Below are 19783 nucleotides of genomic sequence, written 5' to 3'. Positions count from 1 at the left end.
TAAATAAATAAATAAATAAATAAATAAATAAATATGTTCTTTACTAAGTTCACAAACTAATCAATATTGGATTTAAACATATGGCATACCAATTACTTCAACAATATAATGATCCATTGTATCCTACTACCTTATAATTCAGATTATTACTGCTTATTAATTCCAACTTCTTACTGCCTTATTATCCAGATCAGATCTCTATTTCTTATTTGTCTGAATTTCTGATCTCAGATCAAATGTTGTTTTCCAATCATTCCTAAATTCATATCATAGACAACTTACTGATTCACAAATCAGATTTCTGCTTTTTATTTTCTATTTCATGATTTCTCATCCAAAACAATCTCCAGATCAGATTATTTATTTTCTGATCTCCTCCTTATTCCATTCCTTGATCCCTTCTAGATGTCTTTACCAAATGAATGGATCTTCCTTTTATACCTCATCGTATGCCTTTATGAATGGAGGTGTTGATTCAAAGGAGGGACGACTTCTCACCAAGGGTGACATCCCTTTGTTAACAACCCTTAACAAACTGAATGCTTATCGCTGCCTTCATAACAAACGCCTCTAATCGCTGCTTTAAAACTCCTTTTATATTTCTTTAACTTGGGCACTTATGTACAAGGTTTTTAATAATATTGGCATCATAATGATGGCCGGATAAGGGAGATGGTGATTCCGTAAGTCACCCAAGCATTATAAATGTGATCTATGATCTGTTTTAGTCCTGGGACATGACCATATATATATATATATATAACCTAAAAGTAAGAATTAATATTAGAATATCACATAGGATTATATAATAACTAAATCACCATAAACTTGAACAATATCATAAATGAACTTTCTATAAACATAAATGATGAATATTATAAAATAATTGTTGTACAAACTTCAAGTCCATTATTAAAATAATAATTTCAAGTTCAGCAATTAGTTTTAATCATCATGAATTTTCTAAACCATCAATATCATTGTCATCATTAATGTTAGATGATGTAAGAACATTAGATGAGCCACAAGTAGTGCTATTGCGAAAGCCACTCACATTAAAAGTGTGCCAGCTTTTGGACTCCTCAAGTGCAAAATGTTGGGAAGCACAACCATCCAAAATAGTATGCTCTGGCTCTATGTCCCTCAACTTCGTGTCCCCTTCCTTGTAGCCATGTTGTCAGTACAAAAGGATGTGCAAGTTGGAATGCACATACACTAAATTCTCTTTTCTATTTGAGTGTAATCTATTGCACTTCATTGAGTGGATGAAAGAATATGTGCTCCAATTCTTCTTAGATGCGAATGAACTAGCAACCTATGAAGACAAAGTAAAGAGATAGACTTATACATTATAAAAAAAATGTAAAAAACTATAAACGAAAGTTGAAGCTTTTAAGACTAAAAATAAAAATTTATTTAACTTGTGATAAAATTATAATTGCAAGGGGTTGCAGGTGTTGGAATTTTTTGCTATGGAAGTTTCACCAATTGTGAGCATCCTTTTTAATCCTATAACACAGTTTTACTTTGACCATTTGAGTTTACAAAATCAATGAACTCACTCATGACTATCTTGCAAATTAGGATTAAGGAAGAGTTTACAAAATGTTGTCTTGTATTCTCCAACAACTTCAAATTTCTAAATGGGGCAGCCTTTATTGACACAAAAAAAATCTCAACACTATATTATTTTTGACTCAATGTAGGGGCAAGAAGATGTAGTGGAGTGCTCATTGTGTTCCATCTTTCTTCAATAATTGTGCACTTGTTTGAAGAAAGTTTCTTCAAGGTCTCGCTTTTTTCGCATTTATGATGCTCTTCATCTTCTCAATCATTGAGTTGATGCCATCATATATCTCTCCCAAGCAAGGATTATCCATGTTAATATAACAAATCATGCTCAAAATGAGCTGACTGAAATCAAGGAGATGTTCCACACAATTCTACCAAGAGCCATCTAGGATTATCCACTTAACGTTTGTTGCCCTCTCGATGTTACTTTGCCTCCATATGGATCAATTTGGGCTAATCACCATGTTAGAAAGTGCCTCTCAAACATTCTTAAGTTGTCTCAAGACAATTGTGTTAGGAAAAACATGTCTCAACAACCTGTTAAAAAATAACAAATAAGATAATTAAAAAAAACTTTAAAGAAGAATTAGAATAGATGATGAAATTAAGACTTAAGTAACTAAGTTTAAAAAAACAAAATTGAAGTAACTAAAGTGAAAGTAAAATATAAAATTTTACACTACTCCACTTACGTTCAATAGTCAAATTTTGAAAATGATCCAAAAATGCCTTGCAACATGTGGTTGTTGGTGATGAACATTTGAATGTCCTCAACCTTTGCATACAACGCTTTTACCCTATCAATTCCAATCTTTTGTAGCACAAGATTGAGAGAGTGGACCTCACAAGATGTTGAAAAGATATGTGAATAGCGTTCCTCAACCAACAACTTAGCAGCTCTGCGATTCTTTGCGTCTTAGCAGCCCTATGATTCTTTGTGTTGTTTGTTAGGACTTTATGATTCTTTGTGTTGTTTGTTAAGACTTGAATATTGTTATAAAGTACCACTTCCTCAATGGCTGCTGTGAGAATATTAGCAATAAAGGCCATCTTTCACTTGCCCCTCACAATCCACGACTCTTTAAAATATTGCTCCTTTAGGGGACATTGCAATAACATTTATGCAGGGCTGATTTTCAGCATCTTTCCACCCACCGGAAACAATAGACACCCCTATCTTGACCCATGAATACCTTATGGGCTTTAATGAATCTTATACAAGCTTGACCTCTTTTTCCAATAAGGTGCCACACACCTTATAACTTGAGCCCTTGTACCCTATTGGAGCCTCATTAATTTTTTTCACTATTTCTTGTCAATATGGTGATTGAACAACATTGAAAGTCAACCCATTTGGGTAAATACATCTTGTTATGTGTTGATGAGTAATGTGTCAAGTCTCATTTTGAAATGCAATTCCAAAGGTTCCTTTGGTGTTTTATTTGAGTGAGTTCCTCACCTTAAACAGTGGCAAAAAATGGGTGGTTTGTTGGCATTTGGCATTATAATAGACAAGGAGAGATTGTTGGCATTTCATTAAGGATATTGAGAAGGTTGTTGATGATTATGGATAAAACTGATTAAGGATGTTTACTGTCTTAATATTATTATTTTGTCATTGATGTCAAGAAATTGATTTTCTAATTTAGTATGATGTTGCAATATCTTGAGAAGTATGATTTGATGAGTATAAAGATGTCGGTAAAAGACATAGAAAGAATATGATGAATAAAGGGAGGAATAAGTTATTCAATGGGCAACTATTACCGAGTTAGACAATGATGAGATCATGATGTTTAGATTGTTTTGATATCATACATATGTTATTGATTGTAAGGTTAATACTATAATATGTTACCGAGCAAAGAAGCTAGTCGGTAAACCCTAAGGTTATTGCTATCTGTTAATGAAGGCAGAATGTCTACCGAGTGAAGTTTAGTATTTATCGAGTTGCAACCGAGTAATAACAGAATGCATTGAATGAATAAAAACATTATTTAATGAAGGAAGCTGATGAGCTGACTATGATTAAATGATTGATATACCGTGAATGAAGTTTGTTAAAGAATCTATGGCAAAGGAAAATCGGCAGGAAGATCTACAGCTTAGATTGAACCGCAATACCCTAGCACAAGTTCCAAGGCGGGGTAAAACGTTTTCAGATCGAAGGATACATTGAACCTAGTCAAGTTTGAAGATCTGATGGCTATGATTGATCATGGGAAATGTGATCAAGGAGATTAAGCAGTTGGCGAATTGTTTATAAATAAGGAACTGTTGATAAACAATGTATGCGGACAAGTGTATGCACAGGGATGCTACATAGTGATTACCGAGCATAGAAGCTTGAAGACCTGTTTGAATAACAGAGTATAGAGCCCAGCAGATGGACAAGATAAGTCTTATATTGTATTGAGCGAATAAGAATCTGCTTTAGCATTTTAGATGTGAAGTTGCAGATAGATTTTTATTACTGTTATTTTGTGAAGTGATAGAAAATCTCTTAACCGAGTAGACTTAACAGTCTTATTTGTAAAACCCTTTAGCAAGGTGACATTCTGATTGAGTGTTTGAAATCCTTTAACAAGGTCACTTCTAACAAGGTGAAGATCCTAACAGATTTGAGGGAAATCCTTTAACCGGGTCACATCTAGTAATGTGTTTGTAATCTTTAATAGGATTTGCTTTTAACCGAGCATACTCTAGAAGAGTATATTTCTTAGTGGGTCCGAAATCCCACAGTGGTTTTTCCCTATTTGGGTTTCCACGTTAAATCTGGTGTTATGAGTGTTATGATGTTTATATGCTTTTGAGTTTGCATGTTTAGCAGTTTTGGTTATATTACTGAAGTATATGTTACCGAGGTTGAATCTGTTGTTTTTATGGAAGATTAAGTTTGTATGATTCACCCCCCCCTCTCATCTTATTAGCTTGGCATCTGTACTTAACATTAAGTATCAGAACTATCAATTGGTATCAGAGCTATCATGGTTTTCTACCATAACATTGGGATTAGATGAGGGCATTGGCGGCTTCATTCCCTTTGATCTTCATTTTGCTAGGGGATGGTTTACTCTAAATCTTGCTAGTTCATCTCCTTGCCCATTCTCCATAACATATATGCTATCACTTATTCCAATTGCACAAGTACACCATCTTTTCAGGGCAAGCTTTGATGCCTTGTCGAGATATCACACACAAATAGGCTTTCACCCCATTATATGGCCTTGAATATTTAACATCACATTCTTGGCATATCCAAATATACCTCTCACCACCTAGAATTGGTTGTATCATATCAACATACCTCTATAGAGGAGAACTTGGACGTGTTTTTATTTAGGTTGGGCTATGGAGTTAGAACTAGATGCCATTGTGATTCCTATGGCCAATTTTTTTATAAACAACACATTCAAAACAAATAAATTTAAAAAAAAAATAAAAATTTAAAACCTAGCTCTTTTGATACATTCATAGAAGAATGAAAGAAACCTAGAAAAACAAAGGAAAGAGTTTGTTTCATGTTTGTAAAACAAAGATGGAGAAAAATAAAACCTTTGCAAAAATATTCTTCTATGATCTTGGCAGTCAATGGACACTTGCAAATACGTAGGAATGCCACAATGGAATCGTTGTAGAACATTCAGAGATCAATCTTTAGCTCTTTTTGTTGATTAAACAAGCAAAAATGAATGTTCAAATTCCTGGAACAATATTTGTTTTTTGCTATAAAAATCAGATAAAATGACCCTGTTTTGGTGTTTGATATGTTTTAGAAGTGACTTTAAGGGTTTAAAATCTGTATTAGGGCAACCAAGTCAAACTTGAAGCAAAAAATAAAATTAAAAAAGCATAGAGGACAAATGGGTTTGCTTGAGTTTGTCCTAGATAAACCCAACCCCAAAATGCAGGTTTCTATACAAATCCATAGGCAAACTAGATTGGATCATGGATTCGGTTTGAATTAGACTCAGTTCTGATAACATAGTAAGAACTTATAAAAATCATAAATGTTAGATGCCTCTAATATTTTGAATGTTCAAAACTATTTACAAGCTTTATACAATATTAATAAGTTAATGTATAATATTATAATAATCTAATAATAAGTTAATATAATTATTTACTATTACTATTAATAATAATAAAATTTGCCAAATGAAATGTTTGGCTTTACATCTTCAATTGCATTTCTTAATGTTTCCAAGGCCCTTTTTGACAAATTCTTTTTGTGTACGTGCTGCAGACATGGCATTCCAAGAGACCACATGTTATTGAGGCGTTTTGTCAAACAATTCACATGCCTTTTGTATGCTTCCACACTTGGCATAGATATCTTTTAGGGCATTCACAAGTTGTAATACTTGATTAAAATCTTCTTTCTATTTTGCTTTGATGGATATCCATACCATAGTTCACATACTTGGGCTTGACTTAGGCTTGGCAACTTAAAAAGTACTCAATTTTTTTAGAAAACTATAAAATTTTATGGAAAATACAATCACAATATGTATCAAATGAGTGTGGTAAAGGTTTGGGAGTAGTTCCCTTAGTAGGGTCAAGGGGCAACACCCTTGGTGCATTCCTTGTCACAATATGAGGCGACATCTAGGGGTGGAGCCCTTGCCACCAAGCCCAAAATAAGGCTTTCAAAATCACACAGACCGGTATAGTGAATGCCATTTTTAGAATTTTCAATAAGGCAAAAAATCGTGTTTTTTGAGTGTAAAAATCATATTAGATTTGCATCGATTGGATTTCTTAAGAAGTCTTGAAGCTTCACCAAGAAGACCGTTTTATGTATATTATGCAATCGTTGTATTCCATGATTACGCTAAAAGGTGTTTACAATGGAAACATGGGGATTCAAAATGGATGTACATAATATCCAACTTTTTCTCAAATATATGGATAAAGATAAATATAATAATAATATAAAGTATATAATATAATATACTTTTTTTTGCATAGATAAGGATAAATATTGAAAGGCGTTTACAGTGGCAGCATGGGGATTCAAAATAGATGCACATAAAATCCAACTTTTTCTCAAAGATAAGGAAAAGGATAAATATAATATAATATAATATAATAAATATTAATATATAATAATGATATGATTTGATATAATTCAATTAGGGTTACAGTTATGGTTCAATTAGGGATCATTTAGGGGTATGATAATGATTACGGTCCAGTCATGGTAAGGATTAGTACGTTAGGGTTAGGGTTCTATTACAGTATTACTATTACGATTTGGATTGTTAGTTTAAAATATTAATAGCATAGTAAAATATTAGGGTAACTTTTAGGTGTAATAATGAACAAATAAAATAGCTGCCTCCATAATGATATCTTTTAACATCTTTTACATAATTGTTTTTAAAATATAGGTATGCTAGTACCACATTTTTGAGGCATTTTGTCAAACACCTCATGTTCCTTGTGTATGTTTTCACATTTTGCATACATATCTACCTGGGTATTTCCAACTACAATATTTGATTAAAAACCCCTCTTTCCATTATGGTTTGATAGATGATCATATTGTGATCCAAGGCTCTTATCAACACACAGGCTGGAGCATGCTGGTAGAAGTGAACTGATCGGTTTAGACACCTGTGTTAAATTTAAGATCAGATTATATTAGAAAACAAAATTCACCTCAAACGAACAGTATGAACACTAAGTTACCCTGGGAAAACCTTCCTTATGAAGGTGAAAACCCAGCCACAAAAATTAACAGTTATTTATATAATCAGGCCTGAGTATGATATTCAGGTAATGGCTTCACTGCTTGAAGCTTTATGCACACAACAATTACCCACACAAGGTAATAGAGAAATTGAACTGTCAAAATTCAATCTGCTGAAGGTACGTTGGATCGAATTCTTATTGCTGCAGAATGGAAACTCTTTAACTTATCAGATTCACTGAACACAAACTGCAGAAGGATAAGTCGGACTGCTACAGAAGATCACGTTGGTTTGCCAGAGAATATGTAGTATGCTTACTGATATCTATCTTAAATCCGCCTCTTGTATATTTTGATCTGAGTATTAATTTCTATCTTCCACGATATGCCAATAAGAAGGACGTATTCTCCATATATAATGAAATCCGATTTCTTTCCAATAGAAGACGTGTCTTGTCATAATTGCCTTTCAACAAACCGATTCATTAATAACACCATCTGTTAATTAAATTGATTGTCTAATGTTTATATAACAAACCCGATAACTTACTTTAATGATTAATTATACAAACCCGATGAATCAATAGGTTCGATATTAATGCATAAGTAAATCAGTTTATTAAATATGTAAGGCCGATAGGCCATTCTCATATTTGATATCTATTTAATGGCCCTGAAGGATTGCTTCTGACGCTATATCATCAACAACCTGTTCATTGCATTTGATAAAAGAGTGTCAATCCTCACGAGGATTCCTATGATTTATGTTAGCTGCAAACAAGGTATTCCATAAGAAGTCATTTCATTCTGTTATTTGGAAATAAGCCTAAAAACAGCAAGGATGAATAATGAATTAAATGCCAAATCAGAAAAACAGAATAAATCACAAAAAAAGGGGTTCCTAGGAGCTAGAGTAGAAGGAGGTGAAATTCGGGACATGTTTGCCCAGGTTCATCCTGGACAACCCACAAACCTTTTTTTGTAGAGCCCTGGCTGGATCTCCTACTGAACTAAATAAAGCCCAGATTTGTATCGGGACTGGATCAGACCTGAACCAGCAGGTTCAAGTGGCTGAACCAGTAACAAAGGTTTTGATGTAGAGTTCAGAGATTGAGTTGCCTGCCGTGGTGTAGCTTTTTTCATATTGGTTTCAATATAGACTTAAGAGTTAAATTGACATTCCTTGGAGTATCCTTTTTGGTATTGATTTTGATATAGAGATTGGATTTGAATTGCTTGCCTTGGAGTTAGCCTTTTTAGTATTGACTGTGATTTGAATTGGAAATTGAATATGGTGCATCTATTAGACTATTACCATCGATTATCTATCATACTTCAGTCTCTTCCTTAGTCCATAGGTTTTGATCTATAGGAGTGTTTTAGTTTTGATTTATGGTCTTTAAATTTTATAGCTAATTATTGCATTGGTCTCTCACGTGTCAGTGACCTTAAAAAATATCTTTACCTTTATTGTACATAGATGTATTCACCAATTGCATTCCTCACTGGCATTCATATATTTTCTTTCTCTTTTGCTACCGTACAACAGTAAACCTGTGTTAGATTAGCCTTTTGGATATGATTTTCTTCTAGAGTTTGATCTTGAGTTACGACACATTCATATAATTTAAAATTCTCTTTCTTCCTTTCTACAATGTTAGGGTATACTGCCTTTGGAGTATCCTTCAGCTTTGGTTTGATGTAGAGTTGGGTGTGATTTACAGGACATTACTTTTCCTTTATTTCTTCCTATAATGTTAGAGAATACCTCCTTTGAATTGGCTTTTAAAAATTGTTTTCGATCTTGAAGGTTAATGTGAGTTTCAGGGCATTAATGTACGCTTTCCCTCTTTTCTTTCTTGCTATGGAGTTATCGTATTGTTTCTTTGTGATCTCCCTTTTGCCTTTCTTTTGATCTAGAGTTTGAATTTGAGTTTCTAGACATTCATATAATATATTTTCTTTCTTGTTACAGTGTTAGGCCCTCTTTGGGTTGGCTTTTAAGCTTTAGTTTTGAGCTAGAGTTTGAATTTGACTCTTAGGCATTCTTATGATTTTCTGCTTCTTTCTTTCTTTCTGTTGTGTTAGGGTAATACAGTTTGGATTATCCATTTAGCTTTCATTTTGATGTAAAGTTTGAATTTGAATTGCAAGACATTCATATAACTTTCCCCTTTCTGTCTTTCTTGCCGTGATGTCAGGTTCTACCTGTTTTGGTTGGCCTCCATTTGGAACCAGGGTTTGAATGTGAGTTACAGTATTTCAATTTGTATTAAGATTTGTGTACTATACATGGATCTTTTCTCAGTCCCATTCTCCCAACTTGATCACTCAGGGAGTTTAATATAATATCTTTTTTCTTTCTTGCTACAGTGTTAGGGCACCTGCTTCTGTTTGCCCCTTTAGCTCTCTTTTTGGTTTAGAGTTTGAATTGATGCTAGCGTGCTTTTGCTATAACAAACATGTGTATTAAACTGGTATGTATGTTATGTTCAATTCGTCTTTTTTGGTCAATCATAGACATTATTGATTTAATTATAATGCAATTGTTTCCTTTTACTACAGTGCACTACGGTATTATCCACTTTTGATTACCCCTTTAGCTTTTGCTTTGATCTAGAGTTTGAAAATGTGTTTGTGTACTTCTGTAATTAACAATGGTACATTATTCTTGGAGTAAGACTAACCTACTCACAAAGGTAAAATTAATTTTTTTTTTTTTTTTCAGGCTTCAAAAGCTCATAATGATGGCTGCTGGAGGAAGGGTCTGCTTGGAGCATATTTATCATGCTCGCAAAGATTTAGGGCTACCAGATGATCTAGAAGTATCAATAATTCTTAAATATCCCCAATACTTTCAGCTCACATGTCCAAATCCAAGAGATAAAAATGGACTGATGAAGTATGTGGAGCTTGCCAATCGAGACCCTAGTTTAGCAGTCTGTGCAATAGAGAAGGTTCGAGAGAAGGAATACAGAGATCGAGGCAGCAGAAGAGAGGAGGATACCAGGTTCTCTTTTCTTATCAATTTGCCACCTTGTTTTAGGATTTCTAGGGCTTATAGAGTTTTTTTAATGAAATGGCAAAGAATGCCATATTGGTCCCCCTATGAAGATATTAGTAGGCAAGATCTTAGAACCCTAGAGGCTCAGAAGCGTTTGCAGAAGAGAGTGATTGCAACACTCCATGAATTTTTGACTCTCACTGTTGAAAAGAACATTACATTGGAGAAGATTGCCCATTTTAGGGAGTGTTTTTATTTACCCAATAAATTGAAGGATTTTCTCTTGCAACATCAAGGTATATTTTATATATCTACTCGTGGAAACTATGGCAAGCTTCATACTATTTTTCTCAGGGAGGCTTATAGTAAGGGGGAATTGATAACCCCTAATCCCGTGTATCTTGCCAGAAGGAAGCTGGTGCAGTTGATATTGTTGAGTCCCAGAAAGGCTACCCTTGATCCAAGCTTGACTTTTTATAAGAATAATGATCGAGATGATGAGAAAATGATGAGGGAATATTTTGAAAGTAGCTATAAACTGGATGAAGATTTGTTGTCCAAAAAGACAGAAGATTCAGATCACAATGACTTCCGAAGATCTCAGCAGATGTCTTTAGGTCTCAGTGGATGCAATGCCATGGAGTCCAATGATAGATTAATGAACAATATGGATATGCAGTCCCATGATAACTTTAGAAAGGAAGTTGATATGGTGACGAGAAGTCCATAGAACTGAGTAGCAGGCTCCTTGTTTCTTTTGTTGGGTGAGGAATACTGAAAAACAGATTTGGAAAGGTGATTTAAAGATCAATACGGGGACAGATTGCAATGGTAAATACTTATTCTTTTGTGAAGAATAGTATTGATTGGGAAAGAGATAAATGTGGCACCCCAAAATATGAAGTATCATGCTATAAGGTGCAAGGACCAACAACTTAACAATGTAGAGAACTGAAGATGATATCATCTTTTTCTTCGGTTGCCATTTTGGGCCTTGACATCAAATGTTGCTCATGATATTCTGGCCAGAATTCAGTATTGTAACTTCTGTTTTTGGTGAAGTATTAGGGCAAGTTTTCAAGTGGAGTGGGAAATCATTTGGAAACATGCTTTCCCAGCTTGCTGTTTTTATCAGAATCTCAACATTTTGAATATTACTCTGAAGTCTGAACAACCAGGTCTCAGGCTTTGTGATAAGAGGTTCTAACATTTTTGTTTTACAGGCAAGATTTCTCAGGATTGATATTTTTTATACGCTTTTGCATAAAATAACAATATAAAGATTTTCTCCCAAGAGTATATAAGTAAGGCAAAGTCTACCCTTTTCGTGTATGGCCAGACTGGAATCAAATACGTCCTCAGAATCCTTGCTGGACACAGAAGAAGCTTATTGTTTACATTTAACTTGCCAAAAGATGTAAAAATTGGATAGAAAATTGTATGCTTCCATACCTAGATGAAGCATTCGTACACAGCAATTGTCTTTTTCTTGTATTGTATTAGAATTCTTATCTTGGAAACAAAACCAATCAAAAGTTAAATTCAGATGGTACCGAAAAAGCAGAATTGCAAGACCGAAACTCTTGACTGCATCATGCCTACGCTTTTTTTGTTCAACAACTATATAAAGACTACTGTCAGCAATGACAGAGATCTCATGAACCGTGTTTTCATGGAACATTCAAAGTTCTTGTCATTTTGAACTTATTTTAAATTCAGTATGGACAGAAGGCTGAGATGAGTAAATCTTAGTTCATTTATGGTTCATGGATCAATTTCTCCGGGATGATGCATGCAGAAATTTAAAAATAAACAAAAAATTCCTTTATCAAGTAAAGCCTGCATCAAATTATTCTTTCATAAGAAATGGGCACAGTTAATTATCAAAAAATATCTGCACAGATTTTTTTTTTCACATGTTTCCCAACTTGTACTAGATGTTATTCAGATATTTGAGTTTGCTTAGTTATAGTCTGGTATCCAGATAAAACTGCGTCTTTCCTGCTAAAGACGTTGTATGCTGGTCAAGTTAGAGGTCTCTTGATTTCTGATAGTGAGCCTGAGTATGGTGAAATTGCAGGGTGTATGATTAAATTCTTCTTAGTAAAGAAAATTCTCTACAGGCATTGCAGTACTAAAGACACCTGACAGCATTTAGGTTACCAAGCTAGGCACAGATATTTAAATTAGAAGACTGGTACGAACTCATTTAATTTTAGCAAGGATATTTTTTCTATGCTTCTTGGTGATATCTTTTATGATAGTTTGTTGTAATTATATTATCTTGATTCAATAAAAAAAATAAAATCTTTTTACAATTTGAACCGTGAAGTAACCGGATCGCTTGCATTGGTGTAAACCTAGTTTTGAAATGGAAATTTCTATCGTTTCTTGTTCATATTTGGTTCCAATGTTATTGGATAACATTCAACCACTTAAAACATCTTTACCGAACCCCTTCTGACTCATGCAATTTACTTGTTTTGTCAGAACACTGGTTATTGCAATTCTAAGGTTGCAGTGGAAATCTTAATGATCTACAATTTCAAATTCTTCAATGTAAAACACATTCAATGGTTTTCTAAAACTCATATTCTTTCTCGTTTGAATAATGGAAAACATTTTCTTTTCCTACAATATGTAGTTATTATCATTAGAGAGAGAGAAAGAAATTAATGTCAACGAATGACCTGTTAGGGTTTAGGCAGATCCAAAGCAAATGCAAATTAACAATTATATGTAGATTTAAATACACAAAGATGAAGAAAAATACACAAAGATGAATAAAAATACACAACACAAATAACACAGAGATTTAATGTGCTTCACCTAAGGTGGGCTACATTAACAGATGACAGTGATCCAATCTTTTCTTATTATCCAACAATACATTACAACACCATTACAATGCTTTTTACATTCCAATCGCTTATAACATGCAATTTTTAGGGCAACTTACAAAGTCAGTTTTTTTAGGGTGTTTTTTTTCTTAGACACCAATTTTTTTTCCTCGAGGGTTGTGTCCCCAAACCCTTGCTTTCTTGGGGGCTGCACCCTCGAACCCCTGCTCTCGGGGGCTTCCGCTCCCAAACCCCCTCTCGGGGCTCGACCTAGCCTTGAATGTCGACAAAGATACATTATGAGTGTACAATACTTGCATGATCAGTTGCCACATACTAACATGACCAAAGGTGGGGCAATGGACTAGAGAATACAACAATTAATAAAAGAGAGAACCCTAGAAGCAAAATAAGGGTACATAAAAATAAAGCATTTTGCCACTAACAAATAGCAATGAAGGGCAAACAAGAGCCCCAAAAGTATGCGCCGAGGGAGAATGGAAAGAAATCTAATTGAATATATCCATGTCTAAAGGGGTGGAGTGGTATGAGCCATCGTTGATCCCTGTGAAAGATTTGATATTGTTTCTTAGGGAGTGTACACAATTAGAGAGCCTTGGTAGGAGCTCATAGGAGTAAGCAAAGAACTTCCATTAGATACTCCCCTAACATGTAGGCCTAGTGTACTTTTGGAAGTAGAAAAGAAACTCGTAATGCAAGTCTATCCTTGTGGTCTAGTGGGTTGCCAATAAGTAATAGATAAACCTCTCTTGAATCCACTTTCAAGAAGACATCAATCTATTCTCTTATTCGAAGAAAGAGGTAATTCCCTAACACACTATAAAGATATATTCAATCATCATATTTTGTTTTTGGCTCTAACATCTATAATCCATGTAATATGATGGTGAAAATGACATGTTGTGTACTTTTCCTCTTTCTTTTGGGCTCGTTTTTAATCGATTACTCTCTATATAATGATAATTGTATAAATGATATGATGTGTGTTGAAAGTTGGCACATAACATTTATTGTATCTACACATTCCTACAAACTAGTCTTGATCCTCAATTTATCCATTTCCTATGTATATTTAGATTTGCAATTTGTAGGATTGAAGTAGGTCAATCTTACTACTTTTAGAAATGAACACAAAACTCGCAAAATTTAAATTTAAATTTAGGGTGGACTTAACCCTTCCAACTATCCATTATGTGTTGACTTAAAAGCAAAACATTTCACATCCCACCTTTGTTATTATATACAAGGACTAACATTGATTCATATAAAAGCATCTATAAACCATTTGAGTGTATCATATTATTATCATTGAAGCATTCATAAAGTTTCATTGTTGCATGACTTGCTTGCAATATGATATTCTCCATATGATTCTTTGTTGTCTTCAATCTTTTCATAGTCTTTAAATTAGTATCATAGGGATTTGACCAAAAGAGAATTAATCCATGCTTAGCTAGCTTTCCAAAAGTGTTTCCAAACATTACCAATTAGTTGAAATGGATCATAGACATCAAGGCGAAACGAAAAGTATGAGTTTAACAAAGATCAAATATGCAATAGCTCATGTAAGTGATTGAGATAGTAAAATGATTCATTTTAATATTTTGAATCATTTTTTTGTCTACTCCTAAATTTCTTACATGCCAAAAAATCAACCAACACCTTGCATTGCATTTTTTATTGAAAAGATTCTAGTTATTTAGTCTTTATATTTATTTTAGTGTATTACTCTATTTAGTTACATGATCTAGCAATTTAGTCCTAGGCCCATTATTTGATTATTATTGTTAAATTTATGTAGGCATGATTTATTCCCTTTCATGAACTGATGATTTCAACTGCACTTACAACCTTGTAGGATTTGTATTCTAATTTTTATTGTTGACTTATTGACATGAAGTAGGATTTAGATCAAAACGAGGGAGTGAATGAGAGATAAGAGAGCCATGGATAGAGAAGAGGAGGATGGTGAAGCTTGTTTCAAGAAGAACTTAGATGAAGATATAGCAAGAATCTCCAATGTAATAGGTAAAATGGATAAGATTGAGAGCTTTATGCAAGCATTGAAAGAGAAGCTTGGAATGTCCAATCTCTTTGAGAAGGAAAGTGGACTAGAAGGGTGAAGTGAAGATTGATATACAACCATAAGATACAAAGATTGGTATAATTAGGCCTCCATAATCTCACTTTTCATCAACAAATCTCATCTACTAAGCTCAAGCTAGCTGACATGCACTCGCTTGGTATGATAGCTATGCTCTAACCCTTTAATTTCAAAACTTACCTCCATTTCAAAGTGGGGTGACTTTAAGAAACTAATGAAGAAATGACTATACCCCATTTTTTATACTGACTTAATCTTGGATATGCTGACTTATTCTTGTCCAATGCATCTCAATATTGTTAGTGTTTTATAGCTGTGGGAAGTATTTCCATAGGCAAGTTGGCCAGATTATTACCAAGGCAAGTTGGCCTATGTATCATCTCCATAAGAATAAATAAGTAAGGCAAGTCGGCTTAATCATGTTTTTTATATTCAGGTTGACCCTAGAAGAAAGGTCACCTTGCTTGTATATATAGGAGAAGGTGTCTCCTCATTTGATAATCAATTCAATTCATTCCAATTCGCATCTTCTAGCAGCAACAACAAGTTCGCCCTTCAAGTGCAGGAGATTTGACTCAAGGAGAAGAGCTATATATTTTGTATTCAAGAAATTGCACCATATATAAGTGCAGATCCATTGTATTGTATTCGGCCTTTCTAGGGCTTGATATTATTTTGATTTATAAGAGAATATCTTGCTGGGTTTTTCTCCCTCGAATAGGAGGGTTTTCCTAGGGTAAATATTGTGTTCATTGTTCTCTGTGTTGTGTTTTTCTGCTTACTGCATCTTTGATTTGAAAAGCTAACATGGTATCAGAGCGGGTTCAGGAAATCTGATCAGATTTGTCTAAGAAAACATTGCAGGTTGAGGGGAACTTCACAAAAAGTCAGAATTGTATGAAAAGCAAATTTAAGTTTCATGGCAATCAGAAGCTTAAGTTAGATCGCCGCTAGAAGACAGATATTCAAACATTCGTTATTTGCAAAAGAGCATGAGAAGACTTGGGTATTGATTTAGGAAGAAGTCGAATTCAGAAGAGACAAAAGATGTGATTAAGGGCTAGAGTAGAAACGAGTCTTTCCTATTCGCATCATCCTATGCAAGGAGTTAACGAGTATTATTTAGCACTGACTATTCACTTGTATCAGTGAATCTCTAGTGATTGTTAGTGATGAAGACTTAAGGGAATTGTAGGAAGCCCGAGTTCATTCATTGTTTCCACATATTTAAAGGAGGATTATTTGACGATGTCGTGCGTTCAATAAGGAGTTTGTGTATAACCTCTCTTCTCTTTTCTGGGAATATCGGGTGTATTGAGCTGTTAGATATTTTTGCAAACCGTCATGAAAAGATACAACCACTTATGCAGGAAATTGTGGCAATCAGGAGAGAACAATATAATATAATTCAAGGGAGTTAATGCGAACAATGGTTCAACAAGCGTGGCCATTTTGACAATCGAGAACAATATCTAGAGTCAACCGCAACTTCTTACATAACAAGTTTACCAAAATTGGAGCTCGATATCTCTTTATTCAGCTATTACATATCAAGGGAAGTGGTTACATCGTGCGGTTGCATTGGAAAAGTGAAGGAGTTAGTATCGTAGTGAAAGAAGAACTTCATAAGAGTTGGAAAGAATCGGTAAGGGATCGGTTTTCAAGTGAAGCCGTCTCATTAAACAGAGGAATGCCATTTTCTCTTGGTGCCAATTAATAATCTTGGATACGTGGGTAGTTAAAGGTGGAGAGTTGATCAAAAATAAGTCAGAGTATTAAATATTTTAATCTGTAATTAATTTTTGTCCTCATATAAATGTAATAACCTTTCAATACTAGATTGTCTTTTCGACTTCCAATGAGGACATAAATGTGGTGGCTGTTCAGCTTCTTTGAAGGCTTATAAATAAGCCCAATTTGAATCCAATTGCAAGGAGTTGGAGAGTTACGGAGTTACAGAGTTATAGGCATACGCTCCTTCACAAGATTGCCTAAATTGTACAAGCTTAGGCATACAACTCTCTTTTACAGAGTTTGCCCAAATTGGATAGATTCCAGGCATACAACTCTCTTTTATAGAGTTTGCCCAAACATGATAGATTCAAGGGCACACAACTCTCTTTCATAGAGTTTGCCAACAATTGTATGGTTCTTACATATTTTCGATGAAATGGAATTTTATATGATTTGTTATGTGTTTACAATACCGCAAATTCTGCTTTGGGTATTGTCCTCTGAATTGACAAAATAATTCAGATCAGTGGTATCAGAGCCATTTTCGATCACTGCAGGTGCATCTACAACCAATGAGTTGCTGCCCATACTACGCCAAACACTTCCTAGTCTTCGTCTTCAGTAGAAGGAAACAAGGAAGCTACTACAACATCTACCAAGGAACCAGTAGCTGCTACGCCTCAAGCTGACCATGCTCCCGCTGCTACAACAAATCAGGAAGAAGCGATTATTCTCTCGAGAGTCTCACTAGCACTTTCAAGTTACATGGCATAATTTTATTTGGAAGATGATCGAGCAATGGGGCCCATTGCCTTTCAAGAAGGGAGTAATGATAAGAAATAAGTTAGAGTATTAAATATTTTAATCTTTAATTAATTTTTGTCCTCATATAAATGTAATGACCTTTCAATACTGGATTGTCTTTTCGACTTCCGATGAGGACATAAATGTGGTGGCTGTTCAGCTTCTTTGAAAGCTTATAAATAAGCCCAATTCGAATCCAATTGCAAGGAGTTGGAGAGATATGGAGTTACAGAGCTATAGGCATACACTCCTTCACAAGATTGCCTAAATTGTACAGGCTCAGGCATACAACTCTCTTTTACAGAGTTTGCCCAAATTGGATAGATTCCAGGCATACAACTCTCTTTTACAAAGTTTGCCCAAATTGGATAGATTCCAGGCATACAACTCTCTTTTACAGAGTTTGCCCAAATGGGATAGATTCAAGGGCACACAACTCTCTTTCATAGAGTTTGCCAAAAATTGTATGGTTCTTATATATTTTCAATGAAATGAAATTTTATATGATTTGTTATGTGTTTACAATACCACAAATTCTGCTTTGGGTATTGTCCTCTGAATTGACAAAATAATTCAGATCAGTGGTATCGGAGCCATTTTCAATTGCTACAGGTGCATCTACAGCCAATGAGCCGCTGCCCATACTACACCAAACTCTTCCTAGTCTTTGTCTTCAGCAGAAGGAAACGAGGAAGCTACTGCAACATCTACCAAGGAACCAGTAGCTGCTACGCCTCAAGCTGACTAGGCTCCTGCTGCTACAACAGATTAGGAAGAAGCGATTATTCTCTCGAGAGTCTTACTAGCACTTTCAAGTTACATGGCAGAATTTTATTTGGAACATGATCGAGCAATGAGGCCCATTGCCTTTCAAGAAGGGAGTAATGATCAGAAATAAGTCAGAGTATTAAATATTTTAATCTTTAATTAATTTTTGTCCTCATATAAATGTAATAACCTTTCAATACTAGATTGTCTTTTCAACTTCCGATGAGGACATAAATGTGGTGGCTGTTCAACTTCTTTGAAAGCTTATAAATAAGCCCAATTCGAATCCAATTGCAAGGAGTTGGAGAGTCATGGAGTTACAGAGTTATATGCATACGCTCCTTCACAAGATTGCCTAAGTTGTACAGGCTCAGGCATACAACTCTCTTTTATAGAGTTTGCCCAAATTGGATAGATTCCAGGCATACAACTCTCTTTTACAGAGTTTGCCCAAACAGGATAGATTCAAGGGCACACAACTCTCTTTCATAGAGTTTGCCAAAAATTGTATGGTTCTTACATATTTTCAATGAAATAAGATTTTATATGATTTGTTATGTGTTTACAATACCACAAATTCTGCTTTGGGTATTGTCCTCTGAATTGACAATATAATTCAGATCAGTGGTATCAAAGCCATTTTCGATCGCTGCAGGTGCATCTACAGCCAATGAGGCGCTGCCCATACTACGCCAAACTCTTCCTAGTCTTCATCTTCAGCAGAAGGAAACGAGGAAGCTACTGCAACATCTACCAAGGAACCAGTAGCTGCTATGCCTCAAGCTGACTAGGCTCCTGCTGCCACAACAGATCAGGAAGAAGCGATTATTCTCTCGAGAGTCTCACTAGCACTTTCAAGTTACATGGCAGAATTTTATTTGGAAGATGATCGAGCAATGGGGCCCATTGCCTTTCAAGAAGGGAGTAATGATCAGAAATATGTCAGAGTATTAAATATTTTAATCTTTAATTAATTAATTTTTGTCCTCATATAAATGTAATAACCTTTCAATACTGGATTGTCTTTTCGACTTCTGATGAGGACATAAATGTGGTGCCTGTTCAGCTTCTTTGAAAGCTTATAAATAAGCCCAATTCAAATCCAATTGCAAGGAGTTGGAGAGTTATGGAGTTACAGAGTTATAGGCATACACTCGTTCACAAGATTGCCTAAATTGTACAGGCTCAGACATACAACTCTCTTTTACAGAGTTCGCCCAAATTGGATAGATTCCAGGCAT

General features: G+C 34.7%; 1 protein-coding gene across 1 annotated transcript in view; it reads left to right on the top strand.

Annotated features, from left to right (window-relative positions):
• Positions 1 to 12038, top strand: part of LOC131046878 (protein ROOT PRIMORDIUM DEFECTIVE 1) — a 36899-nt gene extending 24861 nt beyond the window's left edge. Inside the window, exon 2 of the mRNA XM_057980691.2 lies at positions 9996 to 12038. Coding sequence (XP_057836674.2) covers positions 9996 to 11001 — 1006 coding nt within the window. The 3' untranslated portion in view covers positions 11002 to 12038. The remainder of the gene's footprint in view (positions 1 to 9995) is intronic.
• Positions 12039 to 19783: the final 7745 nt, after the last annotated feature.

Source organism: Cryptomeria japonica, chromosome 9 (genome assembly GCF_030272615.1).
Source record: "Cryptomeria japonica chromosome 9, Sugi_1.0, whole genome shotgun sequence".
NCBI classification, from domain to species: Eukaryota; Viridiplantae; Streptophyta; class Pinopsida; order Cupressales; family Cupressaceae; genus Cryptomeria; species Cryptomeria japonica.
This window is presented reverse-complemented; position numbering and strand designations above follow the sequence as displayed.